Raw genomic sequence first — 17,398 nt, 5'->3', positions numbered from 1 at the left:
CATCGGATATGCAGAAAAGGTGCGTCGGAGGAGGAAAGCTGCAGCCAATTTAAAAAAGAAAACTCCAGCACACCTTCTTCTCACCAGACTAGTATTTTATTGGGCCAACGATGCCTTGAGAAAGGTCGATGACCGAAACGTTGGCCCAATAAAACACTAGTCTTGTGAGAAGGTGTGTGGGAGTTTTCTTTTTTAAATTGTATGTTTTTTATTGATTGCTGAAAAAAAAGCTATTCAAGTGTGATTATTATTTTAATGGGGGCCTTTTTTCCTTTTTATCTTGGGGAAAGTGTTTGATTCTGTACAAAAATGTTGATTACTAAATGTATTGTGTAAAATAATCATTCATACATCCGACATAATCATCACACTACATTAATTTTGTTAAATGACTCAATAAAGATACACAATCTGACATTTGGCTATGAATGTCTTTAATGTTTCCCAGATCAGAATCACAGCATACAGTGTATAATAACTTCTAAAGTAAGAGAAATATCATCACCTCATTTATTTATATCATTTTACTTTCTTTTTTTTAATAATCATCTTTTAAAATGTTTTTTTTTTTTAAATTCCATTATTTAATAGTTTTGTTCATCTCAAGTCTTGGGTTTCTGTATTCAACATAGAAGGTAAAAACAAGGCGACAGGTGCAGATTTGCAGTAAAGACCAAGCTGAAGGTTTATATGAGTATGTTTGCAGATGTGGAGCAATAAGGATGTGCTTTTATAGACATCTGAACTAATATAAGGTTACTAAAGTCATATCAAATATTGATCTTCCGTTTTCCTCTTGGCTGACAGCTGATTGTAAGCATGGGGGGGGGGGGGTACACATATATCAGGCAGCAATTCTGTAACTTAGTCTTTTTCTAATGCACTTTTCCACTTTCTATTATATATCTATTTTTTATTTTACATTTTCTGCTACATCACTTCACTCCAAGAGAAACTCCCATAACAACGACGCAACACAGTGGCTGGAATGGTCGGATCACGCGCGTGATCTCGTTACTCAGAGGATACGAGGCATCTAACGGTGTCAAAGCCCTCACGATCGTCCCATGTGGAATGAAGCGGCTACATGTAAACGCTGCTACATGGTAAGAGAGCTAGCACGTCATCGGCTGCACTTGTGTTTGCTGACTCGGTTTAGGTTTTTTTTTTCATGTTTTGAACAGAGTTCACAAAAAGGCAAAGATGGTTTCTAGAGGTGCTCTTCGTCTCCAAGATATTACTGAACTCACCACGCAGCATTTATCGGACATGTACCCATATGTAAAACGTTGACACAAAAAAAAGTAAAATTATGTAAGGAGATTGATTTAAAGAGCAATTGGGCCACAGACTTGAAATATATTTAAACTACAGGATCTGTGGGCCTCTGTTGAGGCTGTGTGTTTGGGGGGGGGGTTCAGTGAAGCTCTGCTACAGTGACTTTCCTGATCAGGAATCATGACGCTACGGGAAGCCTGCGTGACAATGGGCAGGTGAGAAAAAAACTAAATATAAGTTTACCAGAAAACAAATCGTAGTGGCAGCAGTGAATCTGAAACTTCAAGCAAGTGGCCATGTTTTTGCAAACTGCACCTGTTGTCTTATGATGTCACAAAATAAGCATATCATTCATTCACTCAAAATAAAACCCCAAACAAACAAAAAAACAAACTAACAAGAAACTTAATATTTACAAATATTTTGTCTGTTTGATTCTTACACTTAAAAATGTACACTTTTGATCCTCCTCCAGGTGTTGTTGCTCCCTCTGTCAGACCACCTGTGTCTCTTCTTCCTGTGGGTCTGGTTTCCTCAGAGCAGACCGTTAAACCTGCCTCAACGGCGCCCTCCAGTGGTAGCTTATAAAACAGCCCAGACCCAGGCTGAAGACCTTGTTTCTGTCCTTCAGCGGTATCATCGTGTTTGTGTTGTGGTGAGGTTTACTTCACAACTCCTCTCTTTATCCACAGGAGTGAGTACAAAAGGGTTCATATGGACACACGGGTTCCCTGTAGATGGATTAGCAGGGTATTCCTCTGCCAAATGTTCTGGGTAGAGAGACACCCACGTCTTTGATGTTTTCATGTTTTTGTAATCAGTTTATTCTCTTGTCTGATTCTAATTTCTACACTTAAGGCTGTGAGTCTTTTTCTTGTCTCCTCCCAAAAGTCTCTTGCCCACAGCCTGTCGCCTTTTTCACGCTGCCGTCCATCATCGGTCCCACAGCACACCTACATCAGGTATTTTGTGGTTAATGTTGTGCACATTTCCCTTTCAGTGGGCTTACAAAATCTCTTACATGAGCAGCCAGGTATGTAATTCCCCTCCCAGTGCTCTCCCACCATCCTTGTAGGCAGTAAGAAAATAGAAAAAAACAAACAATCAAACAGGCTAAAGCTAAAGCACAAGCAAAGACAGCAACGGTGACTGACCGCTCCCATACTGGATGTAAGCTACTACACCTTCCTGTGGGCTCAAACAACAGTTCAGGTGGCATATTTTATTCATTTGAGTATATGACTCGTGTTTGACATCTTCATCTGAGAAGCAAGGGAGGGAGGGGGATTTTCTGTTATTTTTTCTTCTTTTATTATCGCTGTAGGTCTAAATGTTCTTACTTAAATTAAATTCAGAAACAGTTTCACTTTTACCCTGTTGAGTAAATCCAAACCCCATTTAATAAAAAAAAAAGAAAATAAATTCTTGCAGCTCTGAATCCCTGTGAAGACCCACCGCTTTACCTCAGTGTGCTTAAGAGACTACTTCATAAAACATTGAGCTCCCAAAACGTTACTAGCTAGGCGAGCTAGCCCTTAAATGTGAGGCTTATCGCACGGCCAAACTGAGGTACGACTGTGCGGAGCCGAGCTGACACAGTGAAGTTAGATGTTTTGGATACTTGTGAAATATGGGTGTCAGTCTGCTGTGATGATGGAGAGGAGGGGGCGTGGTGGTAATGATACAGTGAAGTGTGTTTGGGTGAAAAAGCTTTATTTTGAAAGGGTACCAGTGTGTCTGGATCTCTATATCTGTTATCTGTTTAAGGCCCACTCATGTCGGTGTAAAGTAATTTCTGATATCATATTCACACATGAAAACACTCACAGTCACACATCCAATATGATCTGGAAACAGAGGGGCAGACAGGAGAGAAACGGTACAGGAAAAGGAGCGGAGGCCGCTTCTCTGATTTTTCGCTACCTGAAATACAAAAATCAAGTTCAATCAAGATTTAACATGTTTCATGAATCCTAAAAACCGATCTTCCTTGTACAAACGGAAAGTTAAAAGTAGCTGCTAATGGATCATGGGCGTAATGTCGGCGTCACCTGCTTGGAAATTCACATGAAAATAATGTCAGAAACGACGGAGAGAAAGGACGAGTGTGTGAAAAGTTGTTCCTTCGACTGTAACGTGCACTTTGTTGCAACGACTTTTGTCTTCAGGAAAAAGGAATCGTATGTTGCCAGTGGTTTGTTGAGTTGCCTTTATCAATTTCTGTGATGCTCTTATCGGGTGTTCGAGAAAAATCCCCAAATGTTCATATAAGCTTGATATGCCTTAATTAGATTTGGGAAACGTGCGTTGACGGATTTTGTGTCCTCCCTCCCCCATCGCCATCGTTCAAAAATAATTCATGCATAGATCCCCACTGAGAAAACCCATTTATATACTTTCTCCTTTGTACACATTTATATAGAACTATATATATCATTTCTCTATATCTATATTTTCAGCAAAAAAAAAAATCTTTTCACAATTAAACAACAATTAAACAAATGCCTGGAAAATAAAGAAACAGGATGAATGAAAGAAAAACACTATGGAGGGCCAGTTTGGCACTTGTCATGAGAACACACAGCCTCTGTTAGTTGACAGTAAATAGGAATACTTTAGGATCTTTTCTCGCTTGATGAGAAAGCAAACACAGTAGTACATACTTGGCACCAAGAATGCTGGTAGAATGAAAGATCAAAAGTATCACATATTAGTACTTCCATAGATATATGTCTTCTGTGTGTGTGCGCTATGTCCTCTCCAGCTCTGTACATCAACACTCCTTAGAGCCGAGGAGCGTTGTGAAGAGGGGAATAGTCAAGTCAGAGGAGAGGAGCAAAGCTGTAATAAGACAGATGTAAAAAAGAGAAATAAATGTGCACATAACACGCCAGAGGGGGAAGAAAAAAAGAAGTGAGACTAAAGTAAAAAAGGTAAAAGAGAAAGGGGCAAAAGTAATTCGTCCCTTTAATGACTTTAGGGGCATTTAGTCTGGAAACAGTGGACCTCTTTTAAAAAAGGATCTTTGAAAGATCTAAATCCCCTCCTTGCTCCCATGAAGTTCACTTATGTCTCCATTCACCACCAATGGAGGGAGCTGCTCAGTTGTACAGCAGATGATGGAGGAGGTGGGGTTGCTTTTGGAGAAACAAGAGAACAAGAGAACAGAAGGTCCACAACCAGAGCCCCCCCCCCCCTTCTAGACCAGTAGCAGAGGCAGTATTCCTGGTCCTTAGGTGGCGCTGTGTCAGGCCAGCCCCTACTATACCCTGGTGGTCGAGTGAGGGTGGGGCAGGGTGTTGTTGTGGCCGGTGGACGGGAAGGTGTTGAAGGCATGAAGAGGCTGCATGCTGGTGATGGTGCTGGGGATCATGGTGATGGTATTTGGCGTCATCAACGGTACATCGTCGGGTGCGCGGCGCAGCGCCAGAGTGTAGTCGGGAGGGCAGGCAGGCCGAAGAATGTCATGCGGCCGGAGGGGCTCCATGTCGTGGTGAGCATCGTGTTCCGAGTGCTTCATCTGTAGAGACATGATCTCCTCCTCCTGGCTGTGAGCCAGGTCGTTGGCGGGTCCGCCCCGCTGGGGTGACAGTCGATGCCGTCGCATCTCGTGCCGTTTGTCGCGCTTGTAGTAAAGAGCAGCAAATGCCAAAATGTTGAGAAAGAGTAGCGAGGCTCCCACGGCAACCGTCACACTCAGCTCAGTGGAGTAGTCACGGGTCTCTCCGGGAAAGAGTTCCTGCGGTGGGCGCTCTGAACCGTCAATTTCAGGATCAGAGGTTGGGTAGGGGTGACGAGTGGTACGAGGCCCCTGAGTTCTGGGCCGGGGCCTGATGGTGCTTTGACCAGGGATTGGTGGTAATGGTGAACGGGTAGTGGTGGGGAAGTTCTCGTGTAGACTATGAAGATGGGGCACCAGCTCCAGCCAGAAGGCCACCTTGTTGGCCCTGTAGTTGTCTCTGACGCGAGGCTTTAAGCCAATGTGGAGGTACTGCTTGTCCTTTGAATTGAACTTGGTCCAGATGACCTCTTCAAAGCGGTTGGGCTTGGTGTGGATAAATTTGGTGTCCTGAGGAACTGGCAAGTTTGGGTCGCTAGAGGAGCACAGATAAAGAATCTTAGATTTAAAATCATGGTTTTAATCACATTTTTTTATGCATAAACTTTGATCAAATTCAGACATCACTTAAAGACTGTATTTGACCCGGTCTTTGTACGTTTTGACCGTATAGAAACGTAATTCTCCTCAGTTGTGTGAAATAATACCTGGAAACAGGCATTGCGGCATAGAATTGTCAAATTGGTTTAATTGAATTGTTACAGGTTACTTTTGTAATACTGTATACAGTAATACTGTATTTGTATGTTTTGACCGTATAGAAACTTAATTCTTGCCATTGGTAAGAATGAAATGTGTACCTGCCGTACTCTACTGCCATTACTTTTTAACAACTTGTGCTTTTTGTTATTTTACCTATTTTCTTATCATTTTATTTGTTATTTACCTTTTAATTGTGTCTTGCTGCTTTTAATGTTGATGTATAGCACTTTGAATTACCTTGTGTTGAATTGTGCTATACAAATACTGTATACTTGCCTTGCCTAAAAAACACTGAATGTATCTCTGAAGATAACCTCAGAGCAAATGAAGAAACTGAAAATATGTTAATTTGAAAAGGGACATACCCGGTCTTGGCAAAGTTGGTCCAGTAAGTCATGACCACGGCACTGAGCATCACATCATTTTTTGAGAAGTTGCACGGGAACAGGTCGGTGGCTCCGATCATGGGCACGCCAAAGACGTAGGGTATCTCATCTCCATGAGCAGCGTCAGCCCATTCAGGTCGCGTCTCTGTCTGGCAGTGGTGGTAGAAGGTGTAAAAATACACTGGAGACTGAAACTCAGCGTGGAGCTTGGCGGTGGCCACTGCTGGCGCCACCCACTGGTGGTCAGTAAACAGAGCTAACAGGGTCTTCCTTCGCATGTCCCCATTGTCCCGGTCCGCCCAGTCTGTGTACATGAATTTAATGGTCTCCCTCAGGATGTCTTTGCCTGGCAGAAAAAGGGGTAGGAGGGCAAAAGAGGAAATAGATAAATTAGAGATAAAGCTGAAAGAGACAGATGAGAAATTAAGGTAATGGAAAAAAGAAACACACGGGTATTGAGAGAAGTTTGAGAGATGAGCGAAACGAAGAAGTGTGTGTGTTTTGACTGCAGGTTTGCAGGTTGATCTGTTGGGAGTGGGCTGCCTCGGGACTGATGAGTGATCGCATTAGTGCCCACAGAGGCCCAAAGGCCAAAGCACAGACCCACTGTGGTGAAAGATAATCTCCATGATAGGATATCTCTTTAGTATGCTTGTCTTTGCTGTTACATCTTTTGTCATTTATTCGCCCACATAACATTTTAAAGACTTTAAAGACTGATGTATTTTTTCTTCTGAAAGCTTGTTAATATAAGCTATAATTATAACAAGTGACTTCAAGTGCTTATTTTAACCACTATACAGTTACATTTTCTTTTATTAAAACTGCTCAGAGTTCACCTTTGTGGTCTCAGAGTAAGCTGAAATAGTGGTTTCATTTCATTTATTGATTCTTTCCAGAAATGTCGAAACCCTTGTATAACTCTAAGCCTGTAGTGAGGACTGTGAAGAAGTGGGCAGAAGAGTCAAAGCTGAAGCTTCAGCCCTGCTTTGACTGCACGGACTGGAGTGTTTTTGAAGCTGCAGCCTCAGACCTGCATGAACTTACGGATACTGTGACGTCCTACATCAGTTTTTGTGAGGACATGTGTGTGCAGACTAAGACCTTCTGCACATACAACAACAACAAGCCCTGGTTAACACCGAACCTCAGGAAGCTGCGACGAGCCAAGGAGGAAGCCTACAGAAGCGGTGATCGAGCCCTGTTCAAGCAGGCCAGGAACACGCTGATGAGGGAGATCAGAAGAGCAAAGAGGAGCTACGGAGAAAGGCTGTAGAGCCTCTTCTCTGCCAACCCTGACCCCTCTTCTGTGTGGAGAGGTCTGCAGAACATCACCGGATTCAGAAGAACAGTTCCACGCCCTGCAGGCAGCCTCAGGCTCGCAAACCAGCTGAACAGTTTTTACTGCCGGTTCGACGCTCAAGACTGTGGAGATGACAGTGGACTTCAGGAAAAACCCACCGCCACTCCCCCCCCTCACCATCCTCAACAGCACTGTCTCCACCACAGACTCCTTCAGGTTCCTGGTATCCACAATCTCCCGGGACCTGAAGTGGTCCACCCACATAAACTCTGTCAGGAGGAAGCTCAGCAGAGGTTGTACTTCCTGCGTCTGCTCAGGAAGTTTAACCTGCCACAGCAGCTGCTGATCACCTTCTACACTGGCATCATCCAGCCTTGGGTAACCTACCATCTATCCAGGACCTGTACCGGTCCAGGACCAGGAAACGGGCAGGTAGCACTGTGCAGACCCCTCACACCCAGGACACAGACTGTTCGAACTCCTCTCCCCTGGACGGCGCTACAGAGCACTGTACGCCAAAATCTCCAGACTCAGAGACAGTTTCTTCCCCTAAGCTGTTGCTCTGATGAACTCTCATCACTCATAGTCTCAGAGAAATCAATCACAGTGCAATAATAACAATAACAATAATAACAGTAATTAAAGCTGCAAGCAGCGATGAACGGGCCCTTGCACCCTTGTGCACGTTCAGGCGTGCTGCAGTGGAAGCGCTTGTATGACTTGCATGTAGATGTCTTTAGGCCTGGACATTTAGCGGATGACACCACCCACGCCTCTCTATATCAAACCATTCAAAAGTTATAGCAGAAAGTAGGAACTATCAGATATGGACCAATCAGATGAAGGGGGGGTGCGCTTTTTGGCATCTATCATCGCCACGGTAACACTTTTGACTGAGAAAAGTAATGTACATCGTCGCAGGATCGAGACGCACATTTTGATGTATAACACACCTGGGTGCACGTTACGGTTCGGGCGAAGAAGCGGCCGAAGAAATGGCATAAATTGCGGCAAAATTACACGATTAATTCAAAATGGCCGACTTCCTGTTGGGTTTCGGCCATGGCGCCAAGAGACTTTTCTTTAAGTTGCGACATGATACAGGTGTGTACCGATTTTCGTACATGTACGTCAAACCGTATTGTGGGGCTTGAGGCACAAAGTTTTCTAGGGGGCGCTGTTGAGCCATTAGACCACGACCATTAATGTAAACCATGAAATATAAAATTTTTGGCCAGGCCTGGCTTGCGTGCAAAAATTGATGACTTCTGGGGCACGTTTAGGGGGGCAAAAAGGCCCTCATTTCATTGGAAGAAGGAAAAAATAAAAAATAAACGAGGAAAAAATTCCTACAGATACAATAGGGCCTTCGCACTGTAAGTGCTCGGGCCCTAATTATAATAACACAAATATATGCTGTAACAATGCACCTTCCAATAATCATATCTACCTCATTCTGCTGCACCTTTCACTTTTTAAAAATTGTATATATGTTAATAAGAGCTGTCATTTGTCTATACCTATTTACCTATTTACTGTAGAGTGAGCGATAACAACCGAATCAAATTCCATGTCTTGTCTGACCTGACCTGGCCAACCAAACGTGATTCTGATTCTGATAACAATGTTAACTCTAGTATGAATCTATGCATGTATATACAAATACATATACACACACATACTCCATTGTAAATAAATGTACTGTATATACATAAATTAAACTATTTTAACTGAATGTATACAAATTAAATAAATCTATAAAAATAAATCTGTACCCAACGTGCACACATCTATCTATATATACATACCTATGTACATGACACGCATAACTATACACCATCCCTGTCAAGTCTCCCGTTTCGGCCAGCAAACAAATTTTACCCCTCTTTCCTGCCATTCTCCTGTTTTGGTATTTTACCGTTTTATAATATAATAATTTTTAAAAAGCATTCAGTACCTCAAAAAAATGAAAAATGAAAAATAAAAAGAAAATGTAAACGTTTCACTTGAAGACAATCAATGTGTATATAAACTGAAAATATTTAAAATAAATAAATGTGCTTTAATTTACTTTTGTGTTTTCATTTAGGTTCTACAGTATTATAGGAATGACATACATAGAAATGTTCACAAAATTTCAGTGTCAACAAAAGTCGGCCTAACAGAGCACATAATTGTAGTTTGTAAGTGATTGACAGGTAGTTATGTTAGATTTTTTGTAAACCTGTCTTAAAATGTAATAATGGACCTCGGTTGGGTGGCGGGTGGGACAGCGGGTGGTGGAAAATGTCCCTTATTTTAAATCCAAAACTAGACAGGTATGAATACACAATACACAAAATCCTGTTGAACATGTCTGAAAGGGGCTAGGAATGTGGCAGGAGGATGCCTCATAAACATCCATGAGGAGAGAATTTAAAGGCTGACAGGTCTGTGGAGTCGGCGTCTCACCTTCAGGATATCCATAGAGGTTGTCGACGAAGTTAGAGATGGTGTAGTCGAACGCTGCAGCAGAGATGCCGTCATTGTCCTCACTGTCGTCCACAAACTTCAGCCCCTCGCCTTGGTTCACTCCTATGAGGATGTCATAGTTGAGGAACTCCCCCTGGTGGTGGAAGCAGGGAAGTACAGGGAAATACATAATTACATCCTCTCTTTGGTCTTCTGTAAAAAATGTAAACTTACAAAGTATAATATCTTTGTATTAATAAGAGACAATTAAAAAGAAGAGTGGGAGGTTAGTGAAAGCGCTTCCTTCTTCACAAACAGTTTTCATCATATGGAGTAGTTCTCAAACATCGAGACCAGTGTTAGATATTAAAAATAACAGAAAACAAGTAAGAGAAAACAATTGAATGCTGTCAGTGCCACATTTCAATTTGTTATCGATTCCTTGTCTTTGAAATGACACTATATTTAAAAAGACGTTTAAATAAACCTGAAGATTCAAGCACTGATGGTTTCATGACAAAAAGACTGCAAATCACTCAAATATGCCACCAGGGGTGGTAAGTACAGCACCTGCACTGCAATTATTTTTCATTGTGTTGAAGCTTTGTAGGTTGTTAAGTTACCAGCAGCTGGTAAATGTCACTGCTGGACCTCTAACTCTCTGGAAAGGTTAGAGTCACACCAATCCCGAGTTGTGCTAGCGCTTCTCCGTCTGGAGCGCCATTATGCAGCATGAATCGTAGCTCTGACCCGCCTGACCCTCACCTGCTGCATGAGAATCTCAGGATCGTCGGGCACCACGTCTCCGTCCACCACGGGGCCAAATGCAATGTGGTAGCGGGCTGGCTGGATGTCCTGGTCCACCAGCTCCCGGATGTTCTTGCGCCTCAGGCAGTCAACTAGGTCCACCGTGTCCGAGTAGGTGCAACCAACCTTCCGGGCCAGGATCTTTGTGTACTTGAGGGGCTGATAGTTGACGGACCAGCTGGAGATCGCTGTTCCACTCTGAGCTATGGCCCGGTGGAACAGGCCTGAATTAAAGAGGTAAAGGAGGGACATTAGTATACATGGCCTTTTTGGGATTGTCTGAAATATGTAAAAATGTTTGTGGGGACTCGGAAAGCTCGGACATGATCAAATGAAACCTCTAGATTTTTCTGCAGCAACATTGCATCATCACACAGTCAATTTCTGCTTTTTATCTTCTTCACTTGCTAAGATGTGGCTGATCTAAGATGAACTACAGACCCGGAGAAACAGAACATGCTACGAGACTGTGGCTCAAACAGAAGCGGGAGGACTGGGAATAAGTTTTTCTGAGACGTCAAAAGATCCATTTCCTTTTTCTTCTCTCAGCCTTCCCCTAATGATATACCTCCTTTGCTCCCTTCTTCTTTGTCTCTTCAGTTCTGCCTGTCCTGTGCTGTTTAAACCACTCAAGTGGCTTGTTAAGGGCCCGCCTGCCTCACTTGTTTCCTCCCAGGCTCCCTTTTCCCTTTTTCCCCCCCTCCTCTTCTGGGCTAAAGATTGGTCAGTTAATTATTAAGCAGAGCCGCAGAGCCTCCTTTCCCTGAGAGATCAATTATAGTAAGAAGTAGCTCAGACACAGCAACACCTACCTACATATCTGCGCTGAGAGGGAGCGAGAGGAAAAGACAGGACAAGAGAGGTGGGATGAGGGTATACTTTATCCATCTTCAAGAGGAGTTTCTTTGTCTATCCTTGAGTGCTTTCCTTGTTATCTACAGTCTTCACTTTGTCCACTTGTCTTTTACTCGTTTTCGCACCTGGGTATTTTCTTCCCCCTCAGTCCTGTTTCTCTGGCGCGACATTATCACCTCAGCACATAATAATGCATCTTTCTAAGCATCCTTACTGAGCACATATACTGTTTTCTACCCTCAACAACAACAACAACAACAGCAACTACTCCTCATGGTATCAGTATCTGCAGCAGCCCCTGTCTCCATCCTATCTGACGCTTCCATCCTGCTCTCCATGCTGTACGTCTCCGCTGTCATGCTCGACTTGTGACACAGTGTTGTCCTTTAAGCATGACGATGACAGGCTTCTTACCTGGCATTCCTGGCGGGGGAGGAAGGGGGAGCATGACAGACAGGTGGCGTCTAGTGGGCTGATGTTACGCCTTTAGATGCAGATGAGGAGGAGGAGGATGACGATGGGGAGATGACAAAGCGGAGACATGAGGATGGACAGGTGGCAGTGGAGAGGGATGGGCTTGGTAGTCGGCAACGAGAGACAGAGGGGTTAACACCGGTTAGGGTCCTGACATGCTGCTAAAAGTAGAGCTCCCCATAAAATGACTCAACTACGGAGACTCAACAGTTCTGGTTGCCGTCTTAAAATGAGGATAAACAAAGAAAACATGGAGGTGAAGAGAGAAACAGTTTTTAAAATACATTAGTACTTTTTAGAACTGAGCTGTGGGTTAAAATCAAGCTTAACATAAAGGTTGGACGCAAGTCAGGAGATAAAACTAATATCTCACAGGCTTCTTAATGAACATATATCCCATGTTAATTGGCAGAATTTCCCCATAAATCAAGTGTTAATCAGAGGCCAATTTGAGCATTTTGAGACATCAAAAAGAACAGTTTACGTTTGCTTCTTTTCTTTATGCTAAACCAGGCCAACTAAATCCTTGTCTATCTTCTTTGTCTTAGTCTGTACATGGTTTTAGCAGGGTTGGTATGTTTGTACCGCCGGTTGGTCTTAGTGCCAATTTCTAATAGAAAGAGTTCTCTTTTTACTTGACAAAGTAACGGGCCCTTTTCACCTAATTAAAAAACATGTTGCATAAGAAAAAATGTTTGGGTCAAACTTTCCCGACATTTGTCTTTGACTCATGGGATGGACTCAAAATATTTCCATCAGATATGGAGCAACTCTTCATGTCGTGAACCCTCGGGCCATATCTGGCCCCCCATGACCAAACTAGCTTTGGTCCACATCTGGCTCATACAACCCATGTCAAAACCCTGGGTTTGCTCTACTTCATGCTGCATCTGTGCCACAAGTGGCAACAGTGGACAGCTTAGGTGTCTTTAAAGGCCTTCAAGATTAAAAGCCACTTTATGTAGCAATACCACTTTTGGCCACATGAGAGCAGCATATCACTAGAAAGCTCATGTGACGGGCCCCAGCTGCATCTCTGTGCTCGCCTGTTCCCACTCATCTGCAGTCTTGTCAGTGGCTCTTTTGTCAGCACAGCAGATGTATATATCCCAATGTGGTCAGAAGTTGAATTGGTACATAGAGGCACAGTGGCTTAAGAAAAAAAAGAAAAGAAAAAAATGATCTCATGGATAATTAAGTATATTTACAAGTAAGTTACATAGTTTGGTATAACATGAAGGTTCCAGAGAGGTTGCAAGTTCAATACTAGAAAATTTCTGGAAATTTTGATATGGGCATGCCCTACCGCCCATTCGCCCCCTCTCGCTGCTTTGGTTTGGGGCTGTAGTGGTTGTGTTCGGGGTGGTTCTATGTCAGCTTGAGGTGTTTTTACGCTTGTATTTCATTCATTCCTGTGCTCCCAATAGTTATTAATGGGGCGCGCTTTTTGGCATCTAGCATTGCCATGGTAACGCTTTTGACTGAGAATAGTAATGCCCATCGAGGCAAGATGGAGACGCATGTAACGATGTATGCCATGCATGAGTGCACGTTCTGGTTCAGGCTACGTTAACGGATAGGTTTTTTTTTTCACCATGGTACAAAACCCCATCCGAATGAATGGGGCCATTTGGCCTGGATTTTGACATAAAATTTCCTTAAATACCAGCTTCATGAGATTTGAGTATGTTGAAGTCCACAGCGTGCCGAGTCAGGGGACATTTGTACGATGTCTCTACGATAATCTGTTGCCTAGCAACAAGCGTCCAAAGTCAAATGGAAATAAAAAAGAAAAATTAAAGGTCAATATCGCAAAAATTTTAATAATTGGCACAATGAGCTTGTAGGGTCCGTTAGTGCCAATCGGGCCGAGTGTTTGAAAGTTTGAACGATGTCTCTACGATAAAGTTCGACCGAGCAATAAGCGTCTGAATTTTCGCCTTTTTTTTTTTCTTTTTGGCGTCTAGCGTTGCCACGGTAACACTTTTGACTGAGAAAAGTAATGCTCATCGAGGCACGATGGAGACGCATCCAACGATGTATGCCATGCATGGGTGCACGTTCCGGTTCGGACAGCATTAACAGATTGTTTATTCACATGGTCCCCCATACAAATGCATTGGTTTTTTTTGCCATAGTAACAAGCCCCATAGGATAGAATGGGACAATTTGGCTTCAATATCTCAAAAGCTGTAAACGACAGCGTAATGAGACCTCAGTATGTTGTAGTCCACATCAAGCTGAGTATTTTAACGTTGAATCAAAGTCTCTACATTATCGCGTTGCCGCGCAACAAGCGTCCAAAATTCCGTTAGCGTCAAAATGAGCAACGTGGAATATCTCAAAAACTGTAATAGCTAGCTTGACGAGACTAAAATATGTTGCAGTACAAAGCGTCCCGGGTTTGTCAATGTTGTAATGATGTCTGTACGATAAACCGTTGCCTAGCAACAAACGTCCAAAATAAAAGAGATTTTTTTTTTAAATTGAAAGTTAAATATCGCAAAAACCGTAATAACTAGAATGATGTAGTTGTATGGTCCTTTAAAGACTATCGGGCCGAGTGTTTCAAAGTTTGAACGATGTCTCTACGATAAAGTTCGGCCGAGCAATAAGCGCGGGAATTTTCGCCTTTTTTTTTGCTTTTTGGCAACTAGCGTTGCCACGGTAACCCCTATTACTGAGAAAAGTAATACCCATCGAATCACGATGGACACGCATCCAACGATGTATGCCATGCATGGGTGCACGTTGCGGTTCGGGCCGTATTAACGGACGAAAAAAAGTGCGGAATAATAAGAATAATAAGAAAAGGGAAACTTTTCTGTATACCAATATATCGCCTTCATTTTCATGTTTTTCCTCATTTTTTCGGACGTGTTTTAGTTTTTGGGGATTTTTTTTTTCCACATCAGTGCGGGGTCATGCTGTACACCCGCTGGTGTGACGTGGGACTTTTGCGACTTTAGCTTGTTAGCAAAATGCTAGCAACATTGCCCTTTGGGCCATTCTGGACGATTGCAATATGGTCATGCCATTACTTGGCATGCCCATAATGAAAAGATGGGGAAGGACTCACCAAGATTTGAAAGACTTATTCTACAAATTGTGAATATGTTTCTTGACATTAAATTGCAAACTATTAGGGTGATTTCATCATCTATGGTGCATAGCAACATGAAAAGATGATCCATAGAGACTTTGCCTGGAAGACGAGATCAAAACCTGACACTGATTAGCCTTGATCTTTGGGTCCCCAGACAGAAAGGTCCAGTGTGAAATGGTCTTTACTGCAGGTCCCTGATTGCAGTTTGTACAACATGCTACTGAATACCCTCCGTCTAACCCCAAACTACAGCGAGAACAGAAAACATCAAAAGCCTACTGATGTTTTGGCTTCTAGGCGTTGTAAGGCTCTGCAGCGGTACAATGTAGATGATAAAGGGACAAAGAGAGCAACCCTCAGGGTCTTTGGACAAGATTTGTTCTTTCTACTGTAATGAAAACACAATTATTCTTATGTTCATGCAATTCTATATTAATGAGGACATAGTTATGAATATTATATTGCCAATAGATCAGCTTAAACCCGACCCACTCTAACGTAACAAAGAGGAATATAAATACTTTATTCTGCGGTAGAAATCACTGCATGGGCTCATGTAAACACTTGAATGTGATTCAAAAGTGCTTCTGCGTGTTTTTGAGCATGTGCTTATTTAAGGTGGACTGGGAGAGTGAAAACTGCCACTTTGGCAACACAAATCTTTAACTGCACAATTCTGTAGCAGAACATTTGGGCTGCCAAAGTTTAAACTTGTCGTTAATTTACCCACATTTTGTAGGTTGTTGTAGGTTTTTCTTTCTTTCTTCATGTCTGATGAGAAAGTTGAGGGATTTTCTTTTTCATGTTTTTGGTCAGTTCAGATTTGTAAAATGCAGCAATAATGGACCTGGAGATTTGAACGGCTTTCTCTGAAAGTCAGAAGTTTACATATGCTTGGTCCAAGTACCTTTAGACTCTTTGACTTGGCTCAGAGGGTGACCCTCCACAAGCTCATATTTTGGCACATTTGTCAACAAATGAGTCAAATGTTGGGATCTTTGTGCTTAAACCTACCTTTTCAGTGTCACCTGGAAGTTTCTATAGGACAGACCTTCACTTCCACTTCCAATAACATTTTCACTTTGCAAAACATCATAAGGTTACTTTCATCATCACTTTGCCCCTTTAACTTTAATTTCCACAGATTAACAGATTAATGTTGTCTATTTTGCACATATATTTCCAGGTTTCAATTTTTTACTTTTTGTGCTGTTGTATTTTTTGATTGTTTGTTAAAATATGCACAGTAATTGTAATTCAGGGCCTAAAGCTCAAGATCAGTTCCAGATACACTTTGTATCTTGAATCTTGACCTTGAGCTACTCTGCAGCTAATTTGGAGGTCTATTTGAAGTAATTACTCATCTGGAAAGAAACTCATCCATGCCCACAGTCTAAAATCCTGGCTGATGTTCTGAGATACGGAGTCAACAAATCCAGCACAATTTCTTTGCTCATAATAGCATCAACTTTGTGAGGAACTGTAGTCATTCCTACACAAAGCAGCTCTGCAACCGGACGCTGCCACACCCACACGTCAAGGTTGTAACAGTGTTCTCGGCCCTGAAGGCTTGCCCACTTTTCCTTCAAGGTGAACATCATGACCAAACTGTGCAAATTTAGTATCATTTGTCTTTTTTTTTGATCAGCAGCCTTCAGCTCATCTCCGTACAGTGTTTTACTCTTATAGTGATATTCTCCTCATCAGTTCTAACCAGGATCTTTACACGGTCTGTCTGGGGCAATTCTGGGGTTGAACTCTGCACTTTAATCTGATTGACACAGAAACCATCTCCTTCCTGAAAGGTATGATGGCTGTGCTCCTCTGGTGTTTATATCGGGAACAGATGAGCATGAGACCTTCATCTGGGGAGTTTGTGTCTTTTCCTCAGCTGTATATTAACTGGTTATAACTGTACACTGAATAACAAACTGGGTCCTTGGAGATCTTTGATTATTAATGATCATCTTTGTACATGAGTAATAGACTGCAGGAAGTCTGAGTTGGTCCGAAGGGTTAACGGGCACTGGTGTTAGTGGCAGAGACTGGGTTAAATCGATAGTGACACGGCAGCAGCACACAGATGCTCACTAAAGCTGTTTTCAAGGCACATCTACACGGACTGAATGAGTTAAAGTTACAGGTGAAGCATCTGCTCAGACGGAAATTGAAACAGATATGTGGTGGCGTGAACATGCTTTCTCTGATATCTCTCTCTATTCACGCACCATTCCTGTCTTTTGCAGTTTGTGACTGAGACCCAGAAGAGGGAGAGATGAACTACATGCAGGGAGAGTCCTCCAGCAGCTTAAAGAACAAAGAAGTTAAGATCGGAGGAGGACAGCGTGATCAAAGGCAGTGACCGTTGATCTCAGTTCAGATCAAAGTCGATTGCTTCGTAGGCCTCCGTACTTTGC

General features: G+C 42.6%; 1 protein-coding gene across 2 annotated transcripts in view; it reads right to left on the bottom strand.

The window, feature by feature from the left end:
- Nucleotides 1–429: 429 nt before the first annotated feature.
- nlgn2a (neuroligin 2a) overlaps nucleotides 430–17,398 on the bottom strand; it is a 289,734-nt gene continuing 272,765 nt past the window's right edge. For both annotated transcript variants that reach the window (XM_061710704.1, XM_061710705.1), the window contains 4 exons: nucleotides 10,505–10,770; nucleotides 9,740–9,893; nucleotides 5,965–6,331; nucleotides 430–5,372 (listed from right to left, as the gene is read on the bottom strand). In XM_061710704.1, coding sequence (XP_061566688.1) covers nucleotides 4,541–5,372; nucleotides 5,965–6,331; nucleotides 9,740–9,893; nucleotides 10,505–10,770 — 1,619 coding nt within the window. In that variant the 3' untranslated portion in view covers nucleotides 430–4,540. The remainder of the gene's footprint in view (nucleotides 5,373–5,964; nucleotides 6,332–9,739; nucleotides 9,894–10,504; nucleotides 10,771–17,398) is intronic.

Source organism: Cololabis saira, chromosome 20 (assembly GCF_033807715.1).
Source record: "Cololabis saira isolate AMF1-May2022 chromosome 20, fColSai1.1, whole genome shotgun sequence".
NCBI classification, from domain to species: domain Eukaryota; kingdom Metazoa; phylum Chordata; class Actinopteri; order Beloniformes; family Belonidae; genus Cololabis; species Cololabis saira.
This window is presented reverse-complemented; position numbering and strand designations above follow the sequence as displayed.